General features: G+C 40.8%; 3 protein-coding genes across 4 annotated transcripts in view; 2 read left to right on the top strand and 1 right to left on the bottom strand.

The window, feature by feature from the left end:
- C5H4orf45 (chromosome 5 C4orf45 homolog) overlaps positions 1–7,507 on the bottom strand; it is a 132,464-nt gene extending 124,957 nt beyond the window's left edge. The window contains exon 1 of one of the 2 annotated variants that reach the window (XM_050790942.1): positions 7,053–7,507. In XM_050790942.1, coding sequence (XP_050646899.1) covers positions 7,053–7,116 — 64 coding nt within the window. In that variant the 5' untranslated portion in view covers positions 7,117–7,507. The remainder of the gene's footprint in view (positions 1–7,052) is intronic. The other variant, XM_050790943.1, reaches the window with a different exon arrangement.
- RAPGEF2 (Rap guanine nucleotide exchange factor 2) overlaps positions 1–22,008 on the top strand; it is a 487,682-nt gene that overhangs the window by 153,396 nt on the left and 312,278 nt on the right. The gene's annotated exons all lie outside the window — the stretch shown is intronic.
- Positions 1,666–2,060, top strand: LOC126954900 (translation machinery-associated protein 7-like). Its single transcript, XM_050790944.1, has one exon. It carries the CDS (start codon positions 1,668–1,670, stop codon positions 1,908–1,910), a length of 243 nt encoding a protein of 80 aa, XP_050646901.1. The 5' UTR covers positions 1,666–1,667; the 3' UTR covers positions 1,911–2,060.

Below are 22,008 nucleotides of genomic sequence, written 5' to 3'. Positions count from 1 at the left end.
TACCCTCTGACGCAGCCTTCTGAGTAGTGTAGTAGGTGTGCACCACCACACTCGGCTGATTTTTAAAATTTTTTTGTAGAGATGAGCTCCTCTGTGTTGTCCAGGCTGGTCTCAAACTCCTGGGCTCAAGTGATCCTCCCACCTCTTCCTTCCAAAATGTGAGGATTATAGGTGTGAGCCACCACATTCAGCCCAAGTTTTAAACTTAAAAATTGCATAGGACCTGGAACTGGGTAAACAAATTAATGTCATTTGTATGTAAACAGATGTTTTAAAAATATATAACCATTCTTTAAAGCAGTTTTCAAATTTTCTTCCTAATTTTGTTTATAAGGTTTTTATAGTAAAATCTTTGTAATACAAAAATAACATTATCTAGGCAGGGTGCAGTGGCTCACACCTGTAACCCAGCACTTTGGGAGGTGAAGGCGGGTGGATCACTTGAGTTCAGGAGTTTGAGACCAGCCTAGCCAACACGGCGAAACCCCATCTCTACTAAAAATACAAAAATTAGCTGGGCGTGGTGGAGCATACCTGAAATCCCAGCTACTGGGGAGGCTAAGGCAGGAGAATCCAGGCTGAACCCAGGAGGCAGAGATTGCAGTGAGCTGAGATCGTGCCACTGCACTCCAGCCTGGGCAACAGAGCAAGACTCCGTCTCAAAAAAACAAACTAACATTATTATAAAATCTCCTCACTATGTCATTATAGAACTTAGCAAATTGGCAGTAAAACATCTGTAGAAGAATAGCCAGCAAATACACGTTGGAAAAGTACTGATGATTAGCTTGCCCTATTAGATTAAAACTCACAGTTATCGAAAACATGGATTATAGAAATCAGAACAGCATCTGACTGTGGGAGGATTGACTGGGAAAGGACATACATGAACTTTTTTAGAGTGATAAAAATATTCACTGTCTTAATCTAAAAGTGCATACGTAAAGGTGCTCACTTTGTAAAATGTTATCAAGCTAAGACAAATTAACGTACTTAATGGAGTATGTTATATATCAACTTTTTAACAAGGTTTTAAAAGTTGGATCCACTGATAGTTTTTTCAGAAAATTTCGATTCCTTTATTAATTGAAAACTAAATGAATTCCAAGATCCATCTGCAATGTAGGAAGTAACTTATGCTCTATGATACTCAAAAAGAAGAGAAATGAGTGGGAAACAAAACAAAACATATGGCTGAGTTTTGTGTAGTGTTATGTGAGATAATTTCCCATTAGTTCTCAGGGTTTTTGGAATTGGATTTGTGTTTCGTTTGGTTGCCACACTATGCTGCGATGGATATTTAGATTGAGCAAATCAACCCTATTATGTTCTGGTTATCCAATAGATTTTAAGCTTCCAGAAAAAAGAGAACTTTTTTCATGTATATTTTTGTATCCTCCCATGCTCATGGACAAGTTTTTAGTATTTAATTGGCATTCAATTTGTTAAATTGGATTTCAAATATGTAGGATAAAAAATTAGCATCAAAAATGTATTTTAAAAAGAAATATATCAAAATTTGATAGAAAAATAAGACTTGATAAGTGATCAAATTAGTTAAGTAGTCAAGGTATACTAGATAAATACATACTGTGAATCATCACATAGAATAATGAAGTCTCAGTAGAAATTTTTAAAAATGAAATTTAAAATAATTGTAGTTATAAATGACAAATAAAAGAATAGTGTTGGCAGGGGAAGGGACGGCAGGCGCCATGTCTGGCTGTGAAGGTGGCAAGAAGAAGCCACTGAAACAGCCCAAGAAGCAGGCCAAGGAGATGGACGAGGAAGATAAGGCTTTCAAGCAGAAACAAAAAGAGAAGCAGAAGAAACTCGAGGAGCTAAAAGCAAAGGCTGTGGGGAAGGGGCCCTTGGCCACAGGTGGAATTAAGAAATCTGGTAAAAAGTAAGCTGTTCCTTGTGCCTAAGGAGATGGTGACCCTTTATTTCATCCATATTTAAGCATCTGTATTCCCTGCCATCACATCTTTTGCCACCTATAGCTGGAATTAAGTGTTGTTTTGGAGCTGTTGTACATTTAAGAATAAACTTTCGTAAAAAACAAACAAAAAAAAGAATAGTGTTGGCTGGGTGCGGGGGCTCATGACTACAATCCCAGCACTTCGGGAGGCCGAAGTGGGCAGATCCCTTCAGCCCAGGAGTTCGAGAGCAGCCTGGGCAATATGGTGAAATATGGTGAAACCCCATCTCCACAAAAATACAAAAATTAATCAGGAGTGATGGCACACGCCTATAGTCCCAGCCACTCGGGAGGCTGAGGTGGGAGGATCACCTGAGCCCAGGGAGGCCAAGGCTGCAGTAAGCCATAATCGTGCCACTGCACTCTAGCCTGGGCGACAGAGCGAAACCCTCCCTCAAAGGAAAAAAAAAGAAAGAGTAGTGTTATGCCTATGCCAAGAGAAAGCAACATTTCATTTATGTATGTATGTATTTATTTATTTATTTATTTATTTATTTATTTGAGACAGAGTATCACTCTGTTGCCCAGGCTGGAGTGCCATGGTGCAATCTTGGCTCACTGCAACTCCACCTTCTGAGTTGAAGCAATTCTTACGCCTCAGCCTCTTGAGTAGCTGGGATTACAGGGGTGCGCCACCACTCCCAGCTAATTTTTGTATTTTTAGTAGAGATGGGGCTTCACCATGTTGGTCAGGCTGGTCTTAAACCCCTGACCTCAAGTGATCCACCTGCCTCAGCCTCCCAGGTGCTGGGATTACAGGGCGTGAGCCACCACGTCCAGTCAAAATTTCACTTTAAAATTAAATTAGAAATCAATAAAAATCCTATGAAACTCTTAGAAGTGCTTTAAAGTAGCTCTCAGAATGGCTGCGAAATTCCTCAGTATTTTCTCATCCTCTCTATATATTTTTTTTTACATTATCGACATCCAAAATAATTTTTTAATGATTTCTCATGATATTTTATTGTCTTATGTTAATTATTAATAGTGACAAGATATTTTTCAAGTTTTTATCACAATTACACAATATTTGCACGGATTAAATCAATCTTTTGTTTGCCTAGCCTGGGTACTTCGCTCAAACTAATGTTTTCGTGAAAACATGGGCTTTATATTAAGAACAGTTCCAAACATGGAGGAAAGAGCTCCAAGCCCCAATAGGTTAGAAAGGTAGTAAGTGATGGGCCTTATAGGAGTTAAAATTATTATTCTTGAACAGCTTAAAATTTGATTTCTGTGAATTGATTGCAGTACCATTTAAGACATAAGCATCCCTAAAGAGTTGAACTTGGCTATAATCAAGCCTGTAGAGCCAAATTCAGTTTACAGAGAATAAAGGAACAAGTTAAATGATATGAGAAGGAAGTAATTGACAAATTCAGAATGTGGACATCTCTGCACCATAACTGATCCAGTTTCTGCAACACGTAAATGTCAGGGAAAAAAGGGAAGACTGCATCAGTTTAAAAGAGACAAAAACAGAAAACACAACTGAATGCAATGTGTGTTGGATCCTTAATTCTCAAAATCAACTGTAAAAACACATTTTAGAAACAATCAGGAAAATTTTATTATGGAGTTGTTAATTACATGATGCCAAAGGATAGTTATTAATTTTGTTAGGTGCAGTCACGGCAATGTGGCCCTGTAAGAATAAGTTCATATTTTTTGAGATGCACAATAAAATATGTAAGTGAAATAATGAGATATCTGAGCTTAAAATATATTGCACAAGAAAAAGACAGGAGAGATGTGAGTCAAACGTGGCAAAATTTTGATAAATGTTGAATATGGGTGACAGGTAAGTGGGAGTTCGTTGGGGTGTTTTAAAATAGTCGCAATAAAATTTGTAAAAGGCAAAGGCAAAAAAGGATTCATATCTACATCTTCAAAGTAAATAAAAACGATTTCAAAAAATATTGGTGGGGGCCAGTTGCGGTGGCTCATGCCTGTAATCCCAGCACTTTGGGAGGCCGAGGCAGGCGGATCACTGGAGGTCAGGAGTTCGAGACCAGCCTGGCCAACATGGTGACACCCCATCTCTACTAAAAATACAAAAAATTAGTGGGCATGGTGGCTCACATCTGTAATTCCGGCTACTTAGGAGGCTGAGGCACGAGAATCACTTGAACCCTGGAGGGAGAGATTGCAGTGAGCTGAGATCATACCACTGCCCTCCAGCCTGGGCAACAGAAGGAGACTGTCTCAAAAACAAACAAACAAACAAAAAATTGTTGGGCTTTAATACATATACATTGTTCATAGTATACACAATCCTCTAAAGCTTGTGGCATTAATAAGTTATATATCTGTTTGTATCTTTCACCTGCTAATTCTGCTCTCTCTATATATACCACAAGAATATAATAGAACAAGAAAAATAATGTATGCAAAGTATTCATACAAATTTGTAACAGTAAAAATTAGGAAATTATAAAATACAGGAGGCTATGAAGCTAAGTATTATATGTCAGTATAATGAAAAACAGAAATCTATCAAAGGTGACAAGAATTTGAACTACGTAAATACATAAAACTAAGTATATACTCTGGCATAAGTTAGAAGAAATTTTAAGTATTAATGAAGACTCTTGCACAGTTCCAAATGACAGAAAACCCAACCCAAACTGGCTAAGGAAAAGAGGAAATTTATTGGCTGATGAAAATTAAAACTTAAAAAGGCACAAAAATCTCATCAAGATAGATCATAGACCTAAATGAAAATGTAACATTGTAAAATGTCTAAAAGAAAACACAGGATAAAAATCTAAATGACCTTTTTTTTTTTGGTAAAAAAGTAAAAAACAGACAATACCAAAGGCTGACAAGGATGCAAAGCAACAAGGACTCTCATTCATTGCTAATGGAAATGCAAAATAGTATAGCTAGTTTAGAAGACAGTTTGGCTTAACACAGGATCCAGCAATTACTCTCCTAGGTATTTATCCAGTTGATTTGAAAACATATCCATGCAAAAAGCTGCACATAAATGTATACAGAAGCATTTCTCACAATTGTCAAAAACTGGAAGCCACCAAGATGTCTTTCGATAGGTGAAGGGATGAACAAATTGTGACACATCAGCACAGTGAAATATTATTCAGTGGTAAAAAGAAATAAGCTATCAAACCATGAAAGGATGTGGAGAAGCCTTAAAATGATATTGATAAGGAAAAGAAGCCAATCTGAAAAGACTACATACCGTATAACTCCAGCTCTATGACATTCAAGAAAAGGCAAAACTGTGGAGACAGTGAAAAGATCAGTGGTTGCCAGGAGCTAGGGGAAAAGGGGGAAGAGGGAATGAATAGGTGAAGCATAGGAGATTTTTTAAGTGGTGAAACTATAATGTATGGTACTATAATGGTGAATACATGGTTCTATTAATTTGTCAAGACTCCCATATACTTAATAGCATAAAAAGCAAACCTTAATGGATGCAAATTAAACAAACATTATTTAGGAAATTGTGGGATTTCAGGAAGGAATTCAGACTGTGACAAGAAAATCTTACTGTATTACAAGGGCATAAAACAACCTTACTGAAGAGGCTAGAAAGAAAATGTGCTGACCTAAATAACTTTGGAGATGAATAGTTTGTAAGAATAAAGGCAAAAGGAATTGCAGATAAGCAGGGTACTCTAGTTGACAAAGTCCTTCTCACAGGAGTAAAAAAGGGGTAAGAGTGAGGAAAGAGATGGTTTCCCCAGAGCCAGTGAGTCACAAGAAGGGGAGTGGATGAGATGGATAATGAGCAACACAAATCGTAAATGCCCACCAGAAACACGCATTTGATTATTTTTCTGTAACATTGTAAAATATGCTCACAATTTGGAAAAATAAATAAATAAATAAGGCCAGGCATGGTGGTTCTCGCCTGTAATCCCAACACAGGCGGGTGGATCACTTGATGTCAGGAGTTCAAGACCAGCCTAATCAACATGGTAAAACTCCATTTCTACTAAAAGTACAAAATAAATAAATAAATAAATAAACAACCAGGCATGGCAGCATGTGCCTGCAGTCCTAGCTACTCGGGAGGCTGAGGCACGAGAATCACTTGAACCTGGGAGGTGGAGGGTGCAGAGAGCCAAGATCGTGCCATTGCACCCCAGCCTGGGTAACAGGGAGAGACTCTGTCTCAAAAAATAAATAATTTGGAAAAAAAGGAAATAAGATGAAGTTTAGTTTATGTCTTACAGACTTACCACAACTAGTCATATTCTACTTTTTAGATTTTATTGTAATTTCACACAAACTACCCAAATCATTTAAAGTAGTTGAACAAACAAAACGAAAACCAATAACTTTACTAGGCTTAATGCGTATCTTGCTCAAATTTTTATCAAGCAAATATGTCAAGTTTATAATATTTGTAACTTTATAATATTATGAGAAGCTTAAATCAGTGTTAATAAAAATTTGAAGAAAAGTATGTTTTTTATTACATCGAAGAAGTTTCTCTGGCACAAACCATAAAAGCTATGCTAATTCAAAGATTCCTTTGTGAAAGTTACCTCAGATGTAGTGACAAGTGCTGCGTTAAAGACGTGTTTATGGCGACAAGATGTTGATGATCAGACTGAGTGGGCATAATGAGACAGCAGTATCACGTCAATTAAACATCGGCGGGCCAGGCACAGTGGCTCACGCCTGTAATCTCAGCATTTTGGGAGGCCAAGGCGGGTAGATCACCTGAGGTCAGGAGTTCAAGGTCAGCCTGGCCAACATGGTGAAACCCTCGTCTTTACAAAAATACAAAAATTAGCTGGGCATGATGGCAGCTGCCTGTCATCCCAGCTACTCAGGAAGCTGACGCTGGAGAATCTCTTGAACCCAGGAGGCAGAGATTGCAGTGAGCCGAGATCACACCACTGCACTCCAGCCTGGGAGACAGAGCGAGACTCTAGCTCAAAAAAAAAAAAAAAAAAAAAAAAAAACCCAAAAAAGAAACAAACAAACAAAAACGTATGTGATCATTTCATTGTTATATCCATTATATAAAATCATATATGTGAGAGAAAAAGCAAATTTAGATCTCCTTGTGAACGCATACACAAAAACGATTTACCTGTAAAAATCATTTGTTTTCCCACAGTAGTAGATGTTGGCTTTTGGTATGTTACAGATGCCATGGCTAAAGTCTTAACTGTGCTACTGGATTTTATTCTTCGGCTTCTTCAAATCAGTTAAGCTGCACCAGAAAGAATGAAAGACTCTGCAGTCCTTCCTCTCCCTGCCTGTGACCTGAACCAGGTGGTTGCTAACGACTCTTTATGACAGGGAGATAGAATGTTCCTCCCAGCAGAGTTCCGCATTCCAATCTCCAAGAGCAGAGAGATACTGCTGTAGCCTTCCCAGAACTTGCATCCAGTAATAACTTTTCCTTATTTGTCAATATCAAGTCAGAATACACTTGTTCACAGGTACTAGATCCAGTTCGAGCTTATGTCCCAGATAATCCGGCAGGCTCGGTCACTACTGTCTTTCAACATTTCACAAAGAATGTCTTGCAGAAATATGTTATAGCAAAAAACAAAAAGCCCCCACAAACTGTGTTTAAATATATTTGACAAACACTGGCAAGATAAAATACAGTAAAAAATAACATTAATAAATTAATGAGATAATTACACACAGATGTATATATAGATATATTTCCAGTCTCATATTTCAGTCCCTCCTTAAACACCACCTGTGCTTTGGTCATGTCAATTTATCTGTGGTTCTCAATCTGTGCAATGCTTTTTCATTGTTCTGAGTCTTTATACATACAATTTGCTCTTCCTGTAATGCAAATATTTCTTGTCCTCTGACAGCCAAGGCCCACATCTGCTCTTCCAGGAGGATGTCTGTAGACATAGCTAAGTGCTTTCTTCTTCATGTCCCTTTAACCTCTTTAGCACTGTGTTTAGACCTATCTTTTTAACTTACCACTTTAATTATTTGTCTATTTTATCGACCTCCCCACTAGAATCTGACTTCTAGGAGTTTATGGTAAAAGTATACTTATTTATATTTCAATTTCTAGAGACTGGTATGCAATAAATAGTTAATAGATGTTTGTGGGATGAATAAGTGTATGATCAGTAATTCTAGCTTGCACAGAAATATATCGACTACCTGATAATCCATTGAGATAAATTCTAACAGTAATTTTGTATTCAACACTAATATATGGAGTTCTCTACTGTAAATATAATACCTTTTATATTTTGAGAATTATAAGAAAAATACTATATTAACTCTGGAAAGGCTTACAGTAGGCTTATGGTAGGTAAAGAGATGTGCCACTCAGGTAGGTTCCCCTTCAAGGAAGGGCTTATAACCCAGCTGGAGGAAGGACTGTCAGCAGACAGTGTCCAGCTGTCAGCACCTTCAGGGTCTGCTTTGCCTGCAGAGAGCAGCCTCCTCTGTCTGAGGTCAAGCCTTTTCCAGGGGAGCCTATGTCAGGTGACTGAATGAGGTAGGGGTATAAGGACCAGTCATTTCTCACCAGGTTGGTCAAGGCTGTGTTGGGCCCTTACAGTTCTTCTTCCTCTGATCAATCCTGCTTCCTCTCCTTTCCTTTCACAGGTATTGAACCCAAATAACCACCTTGCCCCCCACTTCCAGAGAAACTGACCTGAGATAACTAGACAGCGTAAGCACATATGCACAAATGTATTATACAAGAGTGCTTCTCATTTTAACCACTCAACCCTCCTAACCAGAAACTGAATATATTTCCCCACTGTGGGCAACTAGAATCAGTCGCTGTTGTGTTACTGATCTTTGGTGTCCTTTTCTTTGGTCCTGACCTGAATTACATTCTTCTTTACCTTCCTATGGCCCGCTACAGTTTCAGAAGCTTTCCTACTCTTTCTGCTGTTAACTAATTCTAGTTCCTATAGTCAAGGGCTCTCTATCTCTAGCTGAAAGTATCTTTCTTTGAAAAGTTCCTAGTTATGTCTTTGAAACTACCATTTTCCAAGGCACCCAACTTTGAACATTCCTAGAAGAGAGAAGCCTGCTCACGTCACTTGTGGTTTTAAGGGTGCTGAGAAGAGAAAGGAAGAAGGAACCTAAATGAAGAAAGTAATTCTTTGGTAAACAAGGCAGAAAATAAATTAGATCTTGGCTTTTGTTGGAGGACTTCCCATTAACCCTTCAGGGGAAATGCGGGCTTCTGCTTTGCCTTTGAGACTGTTACAAACTCTACTCTGTCGTAGGCTTACGGTCAGACATTCTGATGGCAAAGGCTGCAGGGAAGGGAAAATACGGGAGAAGAACCAGGTTAGCTCTTCTCCATAAAATTATTCCACTAATTTAAGACATATTTAGGTTCATTTGTTTTGTGTTGTTTCAGTTTTCGGAAATTTAAAAATTTATTTCACAAGTAACATATTTATATAGTTTCAAAGTAAAATCCTTAAGGGATATTCACAGAAGTCTAGCTTTTATCCTTGTTACTTCCTGCTGTTCCCTCCTTTTTTCTTTCAGGAAACATTTTTAAAAATATAACTACAAGGCCTGGCACAGTGGCTTACACCTGTAATCTCAGCACTTTGGGAGGTCGAGATGGGCGAATTGCTTGAACCCAGGAGTTTGAAACTAGTCTGGGCAACATGGCAAGATCCCCATCTCTACAAAAATTAGCTGGGCACAGTGGTCTGTGCCTATGGTCCCAGCTACTCGGGAGGCTGAGGTGGGAGGATTACTTGAGAGCTCAGGAGTTTGAGACTACAGTGAGCTGTGATCATACCACTGCACTACAGCCTGGGTGACAGAGTGAGACCTTGTCTCAAAAACAAACACACACACATATATATATATATATGACTATATCCTCCCCTTTCCTAAAGAAATGGTATCATACTGAACATACTTTTACCTTGCTTTTTTCTCTTAACAATACATCTGGAGAGATCACTCCATAGCATTACATAAAGATATTTCTCTCTCTCTCTCTCTCTCTCTCTCTCTCTCTCTCTCTCAGTACAGCTGCAAAATGCATTTACCAGTTTATTCAACCAGTCCGCTATTAGTGGTCATTTGGGCTGTTTCCAATTTTTTTGCTATTACAAAAATTGCTACAAAGTATAGTTTTCTGTATACATCTTCTCATATTTTTTGCAGACATCTTTGGGATAGATTCCTAGAAGTGATGTTGCTGGGTCAAAGGAAAAAGACATATGTAATTTCGTTCAGTGTTGCTAACCCTGCCACCATTGTGGTTATGCCATTTTGTATTCTCATCCACAATACCTGAGAATGCTGATTTTTGTACGGCCTCACCCACAGACTGTGTTGTCAAACTTTCTAATTTTTTTCAGTATGACAGGCAAGAAATAGTAACATAGTAAGTTACACTTCTGTTCTTGTTAGTGTGATTGAATGTGTTTTCAAGTGTGTCAGGGCCATGTGCATTATATACTATGAACTGTCTAGTCTTATCTCTTTTTCTATCAAGTTGTTGACTTTTTTCCCTCCTACATTTTTTTTAAATGAGCTAACATTCTAAAGAAACACATAAACAGAGAATGACAATACAATGCAGTAAGAGTAATGATAATTGTAGTAATACATTTAGTAAATACCTGATTTCCCAGACTCATGGGAACAGAGAGGAAGGTTAATTGGCTGGGACGGAAGCTGAGGGCTGATGATGTGGTGAGGCAGGGTTTCCTTGAGGAAGCGATGTTTGAACCGCGTTGTAGAGAATGACTAGGATCTAGACAAGGGACAGGGAGCTGGAGGTTGGGGTGGGTGGTGAGGGCATTTTGGGCAAAGGGCATAGCTTGAGCAAAAGGCTGGGAGGGGAGAAACAGCCAATAGCACAGTGCATAGCAAAAATACAAGTTCCGCATTGCTGGGGAGTCATGACTAAGAGAGTGAGCTGGGACGTGAGGCTGGAACTTTACTCTGTAGGCAATAGTTTTATAGTCTTATTTATTTATGTATTTATTTTATTTTGTTGAGGCAGAGTCTCACTGTGTCACCCAGGCTGGAGTGCAGGGGCTCAATCGTGGCTCACTACAACCTTGACCTCCCTGGACTCAGGTGATGCTCTCACTTGAGCCTCCAGAGTAGCTGGGACTACAGGAGATGGGGTCTCACCATGTTGCCCAGGCTGGTCTGGAACTCCTGGGCTCAAGCAATCCTAACTCAGGCTCCCAAAATACTGGAATTACATGCGTGAGCCACCATGCCTGGCCCTCTGAAAGGTTTTAAATGGGCAAACACTGGTTGGTGTTGAGTTTAAATGGAAGACACCTGACTGTGTGGAGAACGGGCCTAAGAAAAGCGAGGAGTCTGGGGCCCAGCAGGCAACTGTTGAAGTGATCCAGGGCAGTAGAGATGGGGCCTGAACTAAGCCAGGCACAGAGGAGACACATTTGGAGTGTGTATTGAAGAGTAAGAATGACCCCCTGTTTTCTAGTTTGGCTGACTAGTGAGTAGTGGTACCCCAAAATAGCACAGGGAAAACAGAAGAAAGAAAACCGAGACCAATAAACAAATTGATGGCATTAACTAGATGTGGATTTGTACATGCTGCACAATAGGCTAACAAAGCAGTTAAAATTAAGCCCAAATTGTCATAAAGTATTGTGACAGCGACTGAACTCATTATTGGGACTAAAAGTGGTCCCCGTGGGCCACCAGATGCCTTTTTATTAGAGAAAATTGCTATTGTTTATGAATCAATAGTTGCCTCTTCTAATGAAACTCAGGGTTTGCTGCTCAGCACAGATGAAATTGTGGCTATTGTCTTGCTTCGATAATTTAATAGCTACTTCAGAGTTGATAACCACTTTACCAGTTACAACTGTGGAGGCCAATGCAGTGACCCTGTAAAAGTCTCTTGTTTTAACATTTGGGAAAGAATCAAGTTATATATTTTAATGATATAAAAGTGATACAAACTAGAAGCTTTTATTATATGACAGTGATATATCTCTAGATGAACACAGGTCAGAATGTACTACAATTACATAGTAACATTCAAATATCCTATTACAAAGCACACTTGGCAAACGGGGAAGCTTTGCCACCGTGTATCAGTGAACCTTATATTTTTGAGCACTATATGTATAGTACTTAAATATATATATGGTACTTAAATATGTGTGTGTGTGTGTATATATGTATGTATTTTTTCTTTTTTTCTTTTTTTTTTTTTTTTTTTTTTGAGACGGAGTCTCGCTCTGTCGCCCAGGCTGGAGTGCAGTGGCGCGATCTTGGCTCACTGCAACCTCTGCCTCCCGGGTTCCAGTATTTCTCCTGCCTCAGCCTCCTGAGTAGCTGGGATTACAGGCACGTGCCACCATACCTGGCTAATTTTTTATATTTTTAGTAGAGATGGGGTTTCACCGTGTTAGCCAGGATGGTCTTGATTGCCTGACCTCATGATCCGCCCACCTCAGCCTCCCAAAGTGCTGGGATTACAGGCGTGAGCCACTGCACCCAGCCTGTATATTTTCTTTTGAGACAGAGTCTCACTGTTTTCCAGGCTGGAATGCAGTGGTGGGACCATAGCTCACTATAGCCTCAAACTCCTGGGCTTAGGAGATCCTCCCGCATCAGCCTCCCAAGTAGCTGGGATTAGAGGTGTGTACCACCACACTTGGCTAAATTTTGTACATTTTGTAGAGAAAAGGTCTCACTGTGTTTCCCAGGCTGGTCTTGAACTCCTGACCTCAAGCTATCCTCCTACCTCAGCCTCCCAAAGTTGTGAGCCACCACACTCAGCCTAGTACCACATATTTATATGTCTTTTCCATGTATTCTATGTTCAGGAAATAATCTGGAAAACACACTGAATAGAGCCACAGACTTGGCTTCAAATCCCAACAACTCTTCTGAGTAACATTGGCAGGTTGCTTTTCTACGAAATGAGAATCATTGTGCCTACCTATAAGTCAATTGGGATAATGGATGTAAAATGCTTGCCACAGTGCCTGCTACATGGTACGTACTCGATAAATATCAGCTGTAATATTGGACTCATCATGCTTCCCCTGCATCCTTGCCACCCACCCCATTCTTCCCTGAAAAAACATAGATGATTAATACAAATTTAAACAGCGACCATCATAACTTTTCTTTTTGTGTTTTAATTTGCAACACCAGTTCACAAGAGTCTGTAGTCTTCCTCTGGCTCATTTAACTCTAATTTGGGTAGGGTGACGCTGGGAGTACCGTGGTGCTATTCCCTGTCGGGCCAATCAACCCAACTTCCCCCAGTTGTAGTTAATTTAATTGGGGATGATGCAACACTTAGGCTTTTTCTATGGACACAGTTTTTTAAATTAAATTCACAAACATTATAATTGCTATCCTGTAATTGCTATACTACACATTTAAAAAACAACAGATAATTTAAAGCCAGTGTTACAGAAGCAATAATGGTCATATCTTACAAATGTGTGAGTTGTTATCATTAAAGGCAACCTTACCTATTACTGCGATTGCACCCCTTATTTTTCCCATGAGCTGTCTGACATTGGGAGAGGTTAGTTGAGGAGTTAACCAAAGGTACCAGGGGAAATAGAACCAACACCACAACCAAAAAACCCCGACACTCCTGATTCTCAGTTTGGAATGTTTTTCTCTCTATTCTGCCTTGTAAAAGAAACTGTCATCTCATTCATGGTGTTGTGGATATCAAAAGCCCGTGGAGATTGCTCTAGTGTTTTATGTGGTCTTTCTCCTCCCGCCAGTTTAATTTTCTGGTGAAGGCTTTTTCACTGATCGATGAACAAATATAATTGGACACTTACTATGTGGCAGACACTGTGCTAAACACTTTCCCCAAAGTTTTCTTGTTATCTGCACAATAGTGTTAAAATGACACAGAATTATTACCCTGATTCACTGAAGAGGTGAGTTCTACAGTTTAGGGTCAAAGTTTTGCCCTATTGTACATTAACGACAGAGAATGTTGATTCCCAAATCTGGCTAATTATTTCGGGGTCTTAATAACCTAAATCTAAATTTGATCTTCAACAAACATGTTTTTCAAAATGTTATTTTTACATGATTGAAATTCTCCCATATGAAAAACTGACCATAGTTAGAAACTATTCCCTCTGTAGGCTACTGCGACTTCCCGGCCTGTGAGTGCAAATGAGCTGACCATATCATTCAATCCTAATAGTTTCCTAGTTTAATATCTTTCCCACCCCTGTAACTATAAAAAATCAACCTCCTTTCAAATGTCTCCTCTCCTCCGTCCACTAGCTCAAGTATCTGGAGGCTCCGGATGCCCACGCTTCCCTCTTTGCTCTCTTCGAGGCTGCTGCTCTGTAAGTTTTAACTTGGCTGCTGCTCAAACATGTTTTATCTAAGCCAGTGGAGCACTTCTCTACACTGGCCATTGGCCAAAGTGAAATTCTGTTAATCTCTTTTTTTTTTTTTTTTTTTTTGAGACGGAGTCTCGCTCTGCCGCCCAGGCTGGAGTACAGTGGCCGGATCTCAGCTCACTGCAAGCTCCGCCTCCCGGGTTCACGCCATTCTCCTGCCTCAGCCTCCCGAGTAGCTGGGACTACAGGCGCCGCCACCTCGCCCGGCTAGTTTTTTGTATTTTTTTTTAGTAGAGACGGGGTTTCACCGTGTTATCCAGGACGGTCTCGATCTCCTGACCTCGTGATCCGCCCGTCTCGGCCTCCCTAAATGCTGGGATTACAGGCTTGAGCCACCGCGCCCGGCCAATTCTGTTAATCTCTGATCCCCATATCACTCAACTGCCACTGGGCTTCTGGCTACGGTTCCATTCTCTGTATTGCCATTCTGACTTGGACTCCTTGGCTCAACAAGAAGGGAAGAAAGTTACTTCCACTATGAGATGCTTACTTAGAGGGTCTCCAGAAGGTTTTCTTGGCCCACGCAAAACAACACAAAATTTTGGGTGATAACTCTTTTAATTATTTAGCAAGCACACTGCTGACTGGCTAGGGCCTCACTCGGTACTTTTTTTGTTTTGTTTTTGCTTTATTGAGACAGAGTCGCACTCTGTTGCCCAGGCTGGAGTGCAGTGGTGCAATCCCTGCTCACTGCAACCTCTGCCTCCCGGGTTCAATGATTCTTGTGCCTCAGCCTCTTGAGTAGCTGGGACTACAGGCATGTGCCACCATGCCTGGCTAATTTTTTGCATTTTTAGTAGAGACAGAGTTTTGCCGTGTTGCTCAGGCTGGTCTCCAACTCCTGGGCTCAAGTGACCCACCTGCCTTGGCCTCCCCAGGTGCAGGGATTACAGGCCGTGATCCACTGCACCTAGCCTAGATACTTTTGATTTAAAAACTCCTCTACTCTGACCCTCGGGTCTTCTGTTGGATCCAGTGCACCATGCCATTCTTATTATTTGCTCCTCATGAATTCTTTCTGCCGCTCAGCAAAATGCACCTGTGGAAATTTTCTTTCATCAGCACCCTTCTCCCTCACTAACTCCCTATTTTCTATCCCCCATCCGGTTCACCAAATGTGTTTCAAGTTATTTTCCCTAGAAACTTCCGACTCCCTTTGAAAACACTGGATACAATTAGCTGCCAAGAGGGAAGCAGAGAGGGAATGTTTCCCCAGTGCACAGCTAGAAACCAACCCTTCTTACCTTCCTGGGGAAATGCATTTTCATAGTGGAATAGAAATATTTACATTTTTAAAAAATACAATTAAGTGTCATCTAGAATTACTATGTATTCTTCCATAAGCTCTTCTACAGTTCCTCCTTAGACCCAATGCCTGGAATTGAGTGTCTCCTCTTCATCCAGCTTCCTGCGACTAAGCACAATTTACAGCAGGCTACAATCCAGGATTAGTTTCAGGGTCATGCTTTTGATGTTGAAAGAGAAGACATAACCTCCTAATATTTGCCATTCATTTGCCATGCCATAAAACGAACAAATATATGACTATTGATCCCCAAAGAGAGTCTTATAGTTATAACATAAAAACAGCTGTTACCTTTTACCTGAAATGGATTATAAACTGGCTTATGAGCATTTGGGCCAGGATTAAGAAAATACTTCACTTTGAAAATTTTCATTTTTTAGCAAATTCAGCAGGATTTCAATGAGAAAATTACTTTTCTTGTATATTTTATCAAGATTTTTAAACTTAATCATTTTATTTAAACTCTAGTATAAGATTTTTAAAATGTTATTTTCAGTGGCAAGGAAGTTTGAGCTGAAGGGGAGGACAACATCTGGGAAAGAAAACACAGCTGGGCGCGGTGCCTGTAGTCCCACCTACTTGGGCTGAGGCAGGAGAATCGCCTGAACCCAGGAGGCGGAGGTTGCAGTGAGTCGAGACCAACGCATTGCACTCCAGCCTGGGTGACACAGCGAGACTCCATCTCAAAAAAAAAAAAAAAAAAAAAAGAAAGAAAAAGAAAACACAAATGGGTCTGGGACCTCCTTTGTGTTGGAAGCGGAGGCCCCTCCCCTCCCCGCTATCACACAGCCTACATGGGAGAAGTTAAACAAAATCAACTCAAAAGGCCCTGTATTAAGGAGAAATAATGTTGTGGTGGGGAATGAATTTGGGAACTTTGGAACTGGGGGAAAAAAACAGCAAGATGGACAAGAAGAGTGTGGGGAAAATGGGGGTAGGTGGGGAGGGACACACAGCCCTGGAAGGGGAGTTCATGAGGGTTTTTCTGTGCTCCAGACATCCAGGAGGAAAAGCCTAATTTTAATTTTAAGTTATTTGTTACCTCCAGTATAACATTTTTCAAGGTGATGAATGGGACAAGGGTGGCACAAGGCATTTTCTTTAGGGTGTTAAAGTCATAGCTGAGCTGGCTGGGCACGATGGCTTGTGCCTGTGATCCCAGCACTTTGGGAGACCAAGGTGGACGGATCACCTGAGGTCAGGAGTTTGAGACCAACCTGGCCCACATGGTGAAATCCCATCTCTACTAGAAATACAAAAATGGGTCATTGTGATGGCGACTGCCTGTAGTCCCAGCTACTAGGGAGGCTGAGGCAGAAGAATCACTTGAACCCGGAAGGCAGCGGTTGCAGTGAGCGGAAATTGCACCTCTGCACTCCAGCCTGGGCAACAAAGTGAGACTCTGTCTCAAAAAAGAAAAAAAAAAGTTATAGCTGAGCCCAGAAGGCTGCAAATTTGAGGATTTCAGATGTAGACACATCTCACACAAGAGTATATTGCAACAATCCACATAAAATGGTAGGCCAAAGATAAAAATATTCCAGATAAAATATTTGAAAATAATTTGTATAATTACTATAAAAAGTTTAATTACTCAAGCAGTTGATTATTTAATCAAGATTTTTAATCTCAACTTTATAAAATGTACAAAAGCAAAGGTATTTTTGAGATGATGAAGTCATAGATACATTATTTATTTTGGATAACTCACTTTCTTAATATAAGTTGAAAAAATTGTTCTCATAACAGCTAGCGCTAAAGTTTCACTTAGGTTGAAACCTTTCTTTATTGTTTTTAGGCCATTGAAAGTGAAGGAGGAGAAGCCCGTAGGGCATAGCCTAAAAGGGCCAGCCTAAAGGAGATAGTTTTAAACTTTTGCACAAAAGAAGTAAAAAGAATGTGGGGGTGGGAATAGCTATGAGAGAGAAAGCGCGAGAGAAGGCAACCTGCAGGAGATGGAAGGCTGAAACTGAACAAAACTGGGATGTTCATTATCTGTTGCAGAATAACAAATCACTCTAAAATTTAGTGGCTTAAAACAGCAAATATTTATCATTTCACAGTTTTTGTGGGTCAGGAATCTGGGCACTGCTCAGTGAGGTGCCTCTGGCCCAAGATCTCGTAAGATTGCAGGCAAGCAGTCAGTTGGGGCTGAGGTTTTTGTTTTTTTGAGATGGAGTCTTGCTCAGTCACCCAGGCTAGAGTGAGATCTCGGCTCACTGCAAGCTCTGCCTCCCGGGTTCATGCCATTCTCCTGCCTCAGCCTCCCGAGTAGCTGGGACTACAGGCCTTCGCCACCACGCCCGGCTAATTTTTGTATTTTTAGTGGAGACGGGGTTTCACTGTGTTGGCCAGGATGGTCTCGATCTCCTGACCTCGTGATCCGCCCACCTCGGCCTCCCAAAGTGTTGGGATTACAGGTGTGAGCCACCGCGCCCGGCCTGGGCTAAGGTTTTACATGAAGACTCAAGACGCTAGATCTGATTCCAGGCTCACTCACATGATGGTTGGCAGGATTTGGTTCCTTGGAGGGGTATGGAGTGCACTATGTGCCTCTCCATAGAGCAGCTCAAAACATGGCAGCTGAGGCTGGGCACGGTGGCTCCTGCTTGTAATCCCAGCACTTTGGAAAGCAAAGAAGGGCAGATCACTTGAGCTCAGAAGTTTGAGACCAGCCTTGGCAACATGGCAAAACTCTATCTACAAAAATTAGCCAGGTGTCATGGTATGTGCCAGCTACTTGGGAGGCTGAGGCAGGATGATCACTTGAACTCAGGAAGTCGAGGCTGCAATGAGAGTGATCGCGCCACTGCACTCCAGCCTGGGTGACAGAGTGAGACCCTGTCTCAAAAACAAAAGGGCAGCTGGCTTCCTTCAGATGGAGAAAATGAGAGGGCACCTGAGACAGAAGCCATGGTTATTTTGTAACCTAATCTTAAAGGTGACATTTCATCACCTCTGCCCCATCGTGTTTGCTAGACACAAGTTCACAAAACCCAGCTCACACTGAAGGGGAGGGCATTACAAAGGGCATGAACACCAGGAGGTAGGGATACAGGTTACAGGGAGCCAATGAGAAGTCCTCAGCAGCACTGGGAGTATTTTAAGAGCAAGAATGTTAAATATTGAACTTTCAGTTTTGGTGTTTTTTTGTTTGTTCGTGTTTGTTTGTTTGTTTGTTTTTATTGAGACAGAGTCTTACTCTGTTGCCCAAGCCTGAGTGCAGTAGCATGATCTCGGCTCACCGTGACCTCCACCTCCCTGGTTCCAGCGATTCTCCTGCCTCAGCCTCCCAAGAAGCTGGGACTACATGTGCATGTCACCACACCCTGCTAATTATTCTATTTTTAGAAGAGACGGGCTTTCACCATGTTGGCCAGGCTGGCCTCGAACTTGTGACCTTAAGTGATCCACCCACCTTGGCCTCCCAAAGTGCTGGGATTACAGGCGTGAGCCACTGCGCCCAGCCTTTTCAGCCGTTTATAGTGCTGCTTCAGCCTGTTAAGCATCAAAACTGACTCAGTACAACCCATCGCATGGTGGAAGAATGGCTGATCCATAAGAGGTGTGGTAAGGCGGGGTGGGTGGACAAAGAGCTGGAAGTTATCCAGACTTTGACCTTTGGTTGCCTCATTCTTTCATTCCTGTATTCTCTGAGGCCTTTTAGGGCACTCCACTTCAGTGACCAGGACTTGATCAGTTTTGTTAGACCACTTATGCTCTAGAACCTAGCATTGAGAGAAGTTAAAAATATTATTTGTGTTTTTTTAAATCTAATATTGTGCATTTTATAGTTTTTAAAAGAATTATAAAAGGTAGATTTTTATACACAAACTGAATAATCAACTTCTAAATAAATTTGCTCCAAAAAGTTACTTAATCCTAACAGAAAAGAAAAACCCCACACATACATACATTTATTTGTGTCTAAACCCTATACTCATCTATTTAAGCAAGACTTTTCTTGATTTTGTATTTTTAAAGTTTCCGGATTCTTTATATTTTCTCTGATTTTAAGGGCAAAATTTATGCTAGATTTTAAAGTAGAAACATTCTTCTCATTCCTGCCTTGTTCCATTGATTGATTTTTTTTTTTTTTTTTTTTATCTCCTAGTGCTTATCATACACGCTTAGAAAACACAGAGTCTCCATCAGCCGTCTATCTTGGTTGCTTTATCTGTTGAGTCACAGTCACATTGCCACAGATTCTTGGTAATCTGAAAAATACCGAGATGCTCTTAGATAACTGAAAACCCTGGCCAAGTAGAATTTCCTGCGCTATACCAAACAAGTTACTCTGCAGAAAAGTAACGAGGCTGGAGCCAGTAGTTGACAGTGAGGTTGCCCAATCCCAGTTCCATGGAGAGCGCTGCCCCTGGGGTCTACACAGCACAATGGAAGAAAGGCAAAGAGAATGGCCTGCCCCCCTACCTGGTCCTCAGTGGCCTGAGATTCTGTATAATCTGAAATAAATCTAAATGAATACGAAGACAGGGTTTCAAATATGTGAACCATGATATGATAGCATGTAACGGAATAGCATATAATAGAGAAAGCACAAAGAGGGAAGGTAAAAGAGCTTCTGCTCCCAGTCTTTAGAGATGAGGATACTCACCCCAAGCTGTGTGCTTACCTTCCTTCAGAGACGATTGTTCATGCTTTCAGCGTTGTTTTGCAGTCTGTAAAGGTACTGTTTTGCCTTTCTCTAGGCCACCTGAACTCGCTTAAGTAATCATACCTCCTCCAAAGCATGGTATTTGAGAACAGACCTGGCCTCTGTTTCAGAAGGCCATAATTGACCGTTTTGTGTAAGCACAAAAGGGGGTGGGGTAGGAGAGCTTTCCCGAGCCTGTGCTATCTCCTGTTGAAGCCCATTTGTTAGCCTCGTAGGCAGGGCGCGCTGGAATGCCTGGCAAGTGCAAGTACAGTGAAATGCCGTCATTGTGCTGCTCTCACGGCGCATGTTTTCCCACGTACAACATTCAAAATGTTCAGTTCCCTGGAAAACGTTCTAAAGAAGTTGCACTGTATTAGGCTTTGTCTTCTCGTCTTTCACAAAGGCAGACAGCCCTCTGTTGAGGACAGCCTTTCCATAGGCATTTCTGTTGGCTCAGAGCCACATGGACGTAACCTAGAGCCACTGAGCCACAAGAAAAGCTTGGACCAGAAGCAGGGGGAGGGGACGCTTCACAGGGTTTTTCCTCCCACATTCAGTATACACAAGGATCCCGAATTGAAAATGCCTATCAATTTGCTTATGATGATATTGTCAAAGAAATTTGTTTACAACGGTAACTAATTTTTTTCTCTCCCCTTCCACTTTTTTTTTTTTTTGAGAGGGTGTCCCTATGTTGCCCAGGTTGGACTCTAACTCCTAGGCTCAAGTTATCCTCCTGCCTCAGTCTCCAGACTTAGCTGGCATTACAGATATGCGACACCACCCTGGGCTTAATAATTATTATTTTTTTAAACCTGAGATAATTTACTAAATGATATAAAGTTAAATTTTTTTTTAAATCAGTATAAAACATGGGCTTTTAGTTGACGTAATGTAACTTGAATGACTTAAAATGTAGATGTCAAATGTTAAGGTTATGTCAGGTACACCTATTATATTTATTAAATATTACCAATTACTGATTTTCACAGAAAGAAAATAAAAGAATTCTCTGACTATTGTAAATTGACAAAAAGATGGTAGGGATTTCTGAGAAAACACTGTCGAGAAAGATAAAGCAAGGTCAGTTTGTGACATTTCAATGGATTCTACCTTCAACACAGATTAGCTTATTATTTTTATTTAAGTAAACAAGAGGTCCAGCTGGACCAAGTAAGCTCTTGTATTTTTCTGTTCTTTCGCTGCACGCAAGTCTAAGAATTGTTTTATTGGCTTCCTAAAAGCGCCACAATAGCTTTGAAAATGGTTGAGAAGATGTAAGGAAGTAGTCTGAAACATATAGATGATATCAAGATTCACAAAGATTAAGGGATAGAATGCAAACCAAGTGATTTTTAAAAAAATTTTTTTTTTTTTTTTTTTTTTTTTTTTTTTTTTTTTTTTTTTTTTTTTTTTTGAGACGGAGTCTCACGCTGTTGCCCAGGCTGGAGTGCATGGCGCGATCTCGGCTCACTGCAAGCTCCGCCTCCCGGGTTCCCGCCATTCTCCAGCCTCAGCCTCCTGAGTAGCTGGGACTACAGGTGCCCGCCACCGCGCCCGGCTAATTTTTTGTATTTTTAGTAGAGACGGGGTTTCACTGTGGTCTCGATCTCCTGACCTTGTGATCCGCCCGCCTCGGCCTCCCAAAGTGCTGGGATTACAGGCTTGAGCCACCGCGCCCGGCCAAAAAAATTTTTATCAATACATAATAATAGTATAT

The sequence above is a fragment of the Macaca thibetana genome, chromosome 5 (genome assembly GCF_024542745.1).
Source record: "Macaca thibetana thibetana isolate TM-01 chromosome 5, ASM2454274v1, whole genome shotgun sequence".
In the NCBI taxonomy this organism is placed as follows: Eukaryota; Metazoa; Chordata; class Mammalia; order Primates; family Cercopithecidae; genus Macaca; species Macaca thibetana.
Note: the sequence above shows the minus strand (reverse complement) of the source record. Positions and strands in the feature narration are given on the sequence as shown.

Bases quoted from the DNA above. Each gene is read 5' to 3' on its own strand.
- LOC126954900 (XM_050790944.1), top strand. From the start codon at position 1,668: ATGACAAATAAAAGAATAGTGTTGGCAGGGGAAGGGACGGCAGGCGCC.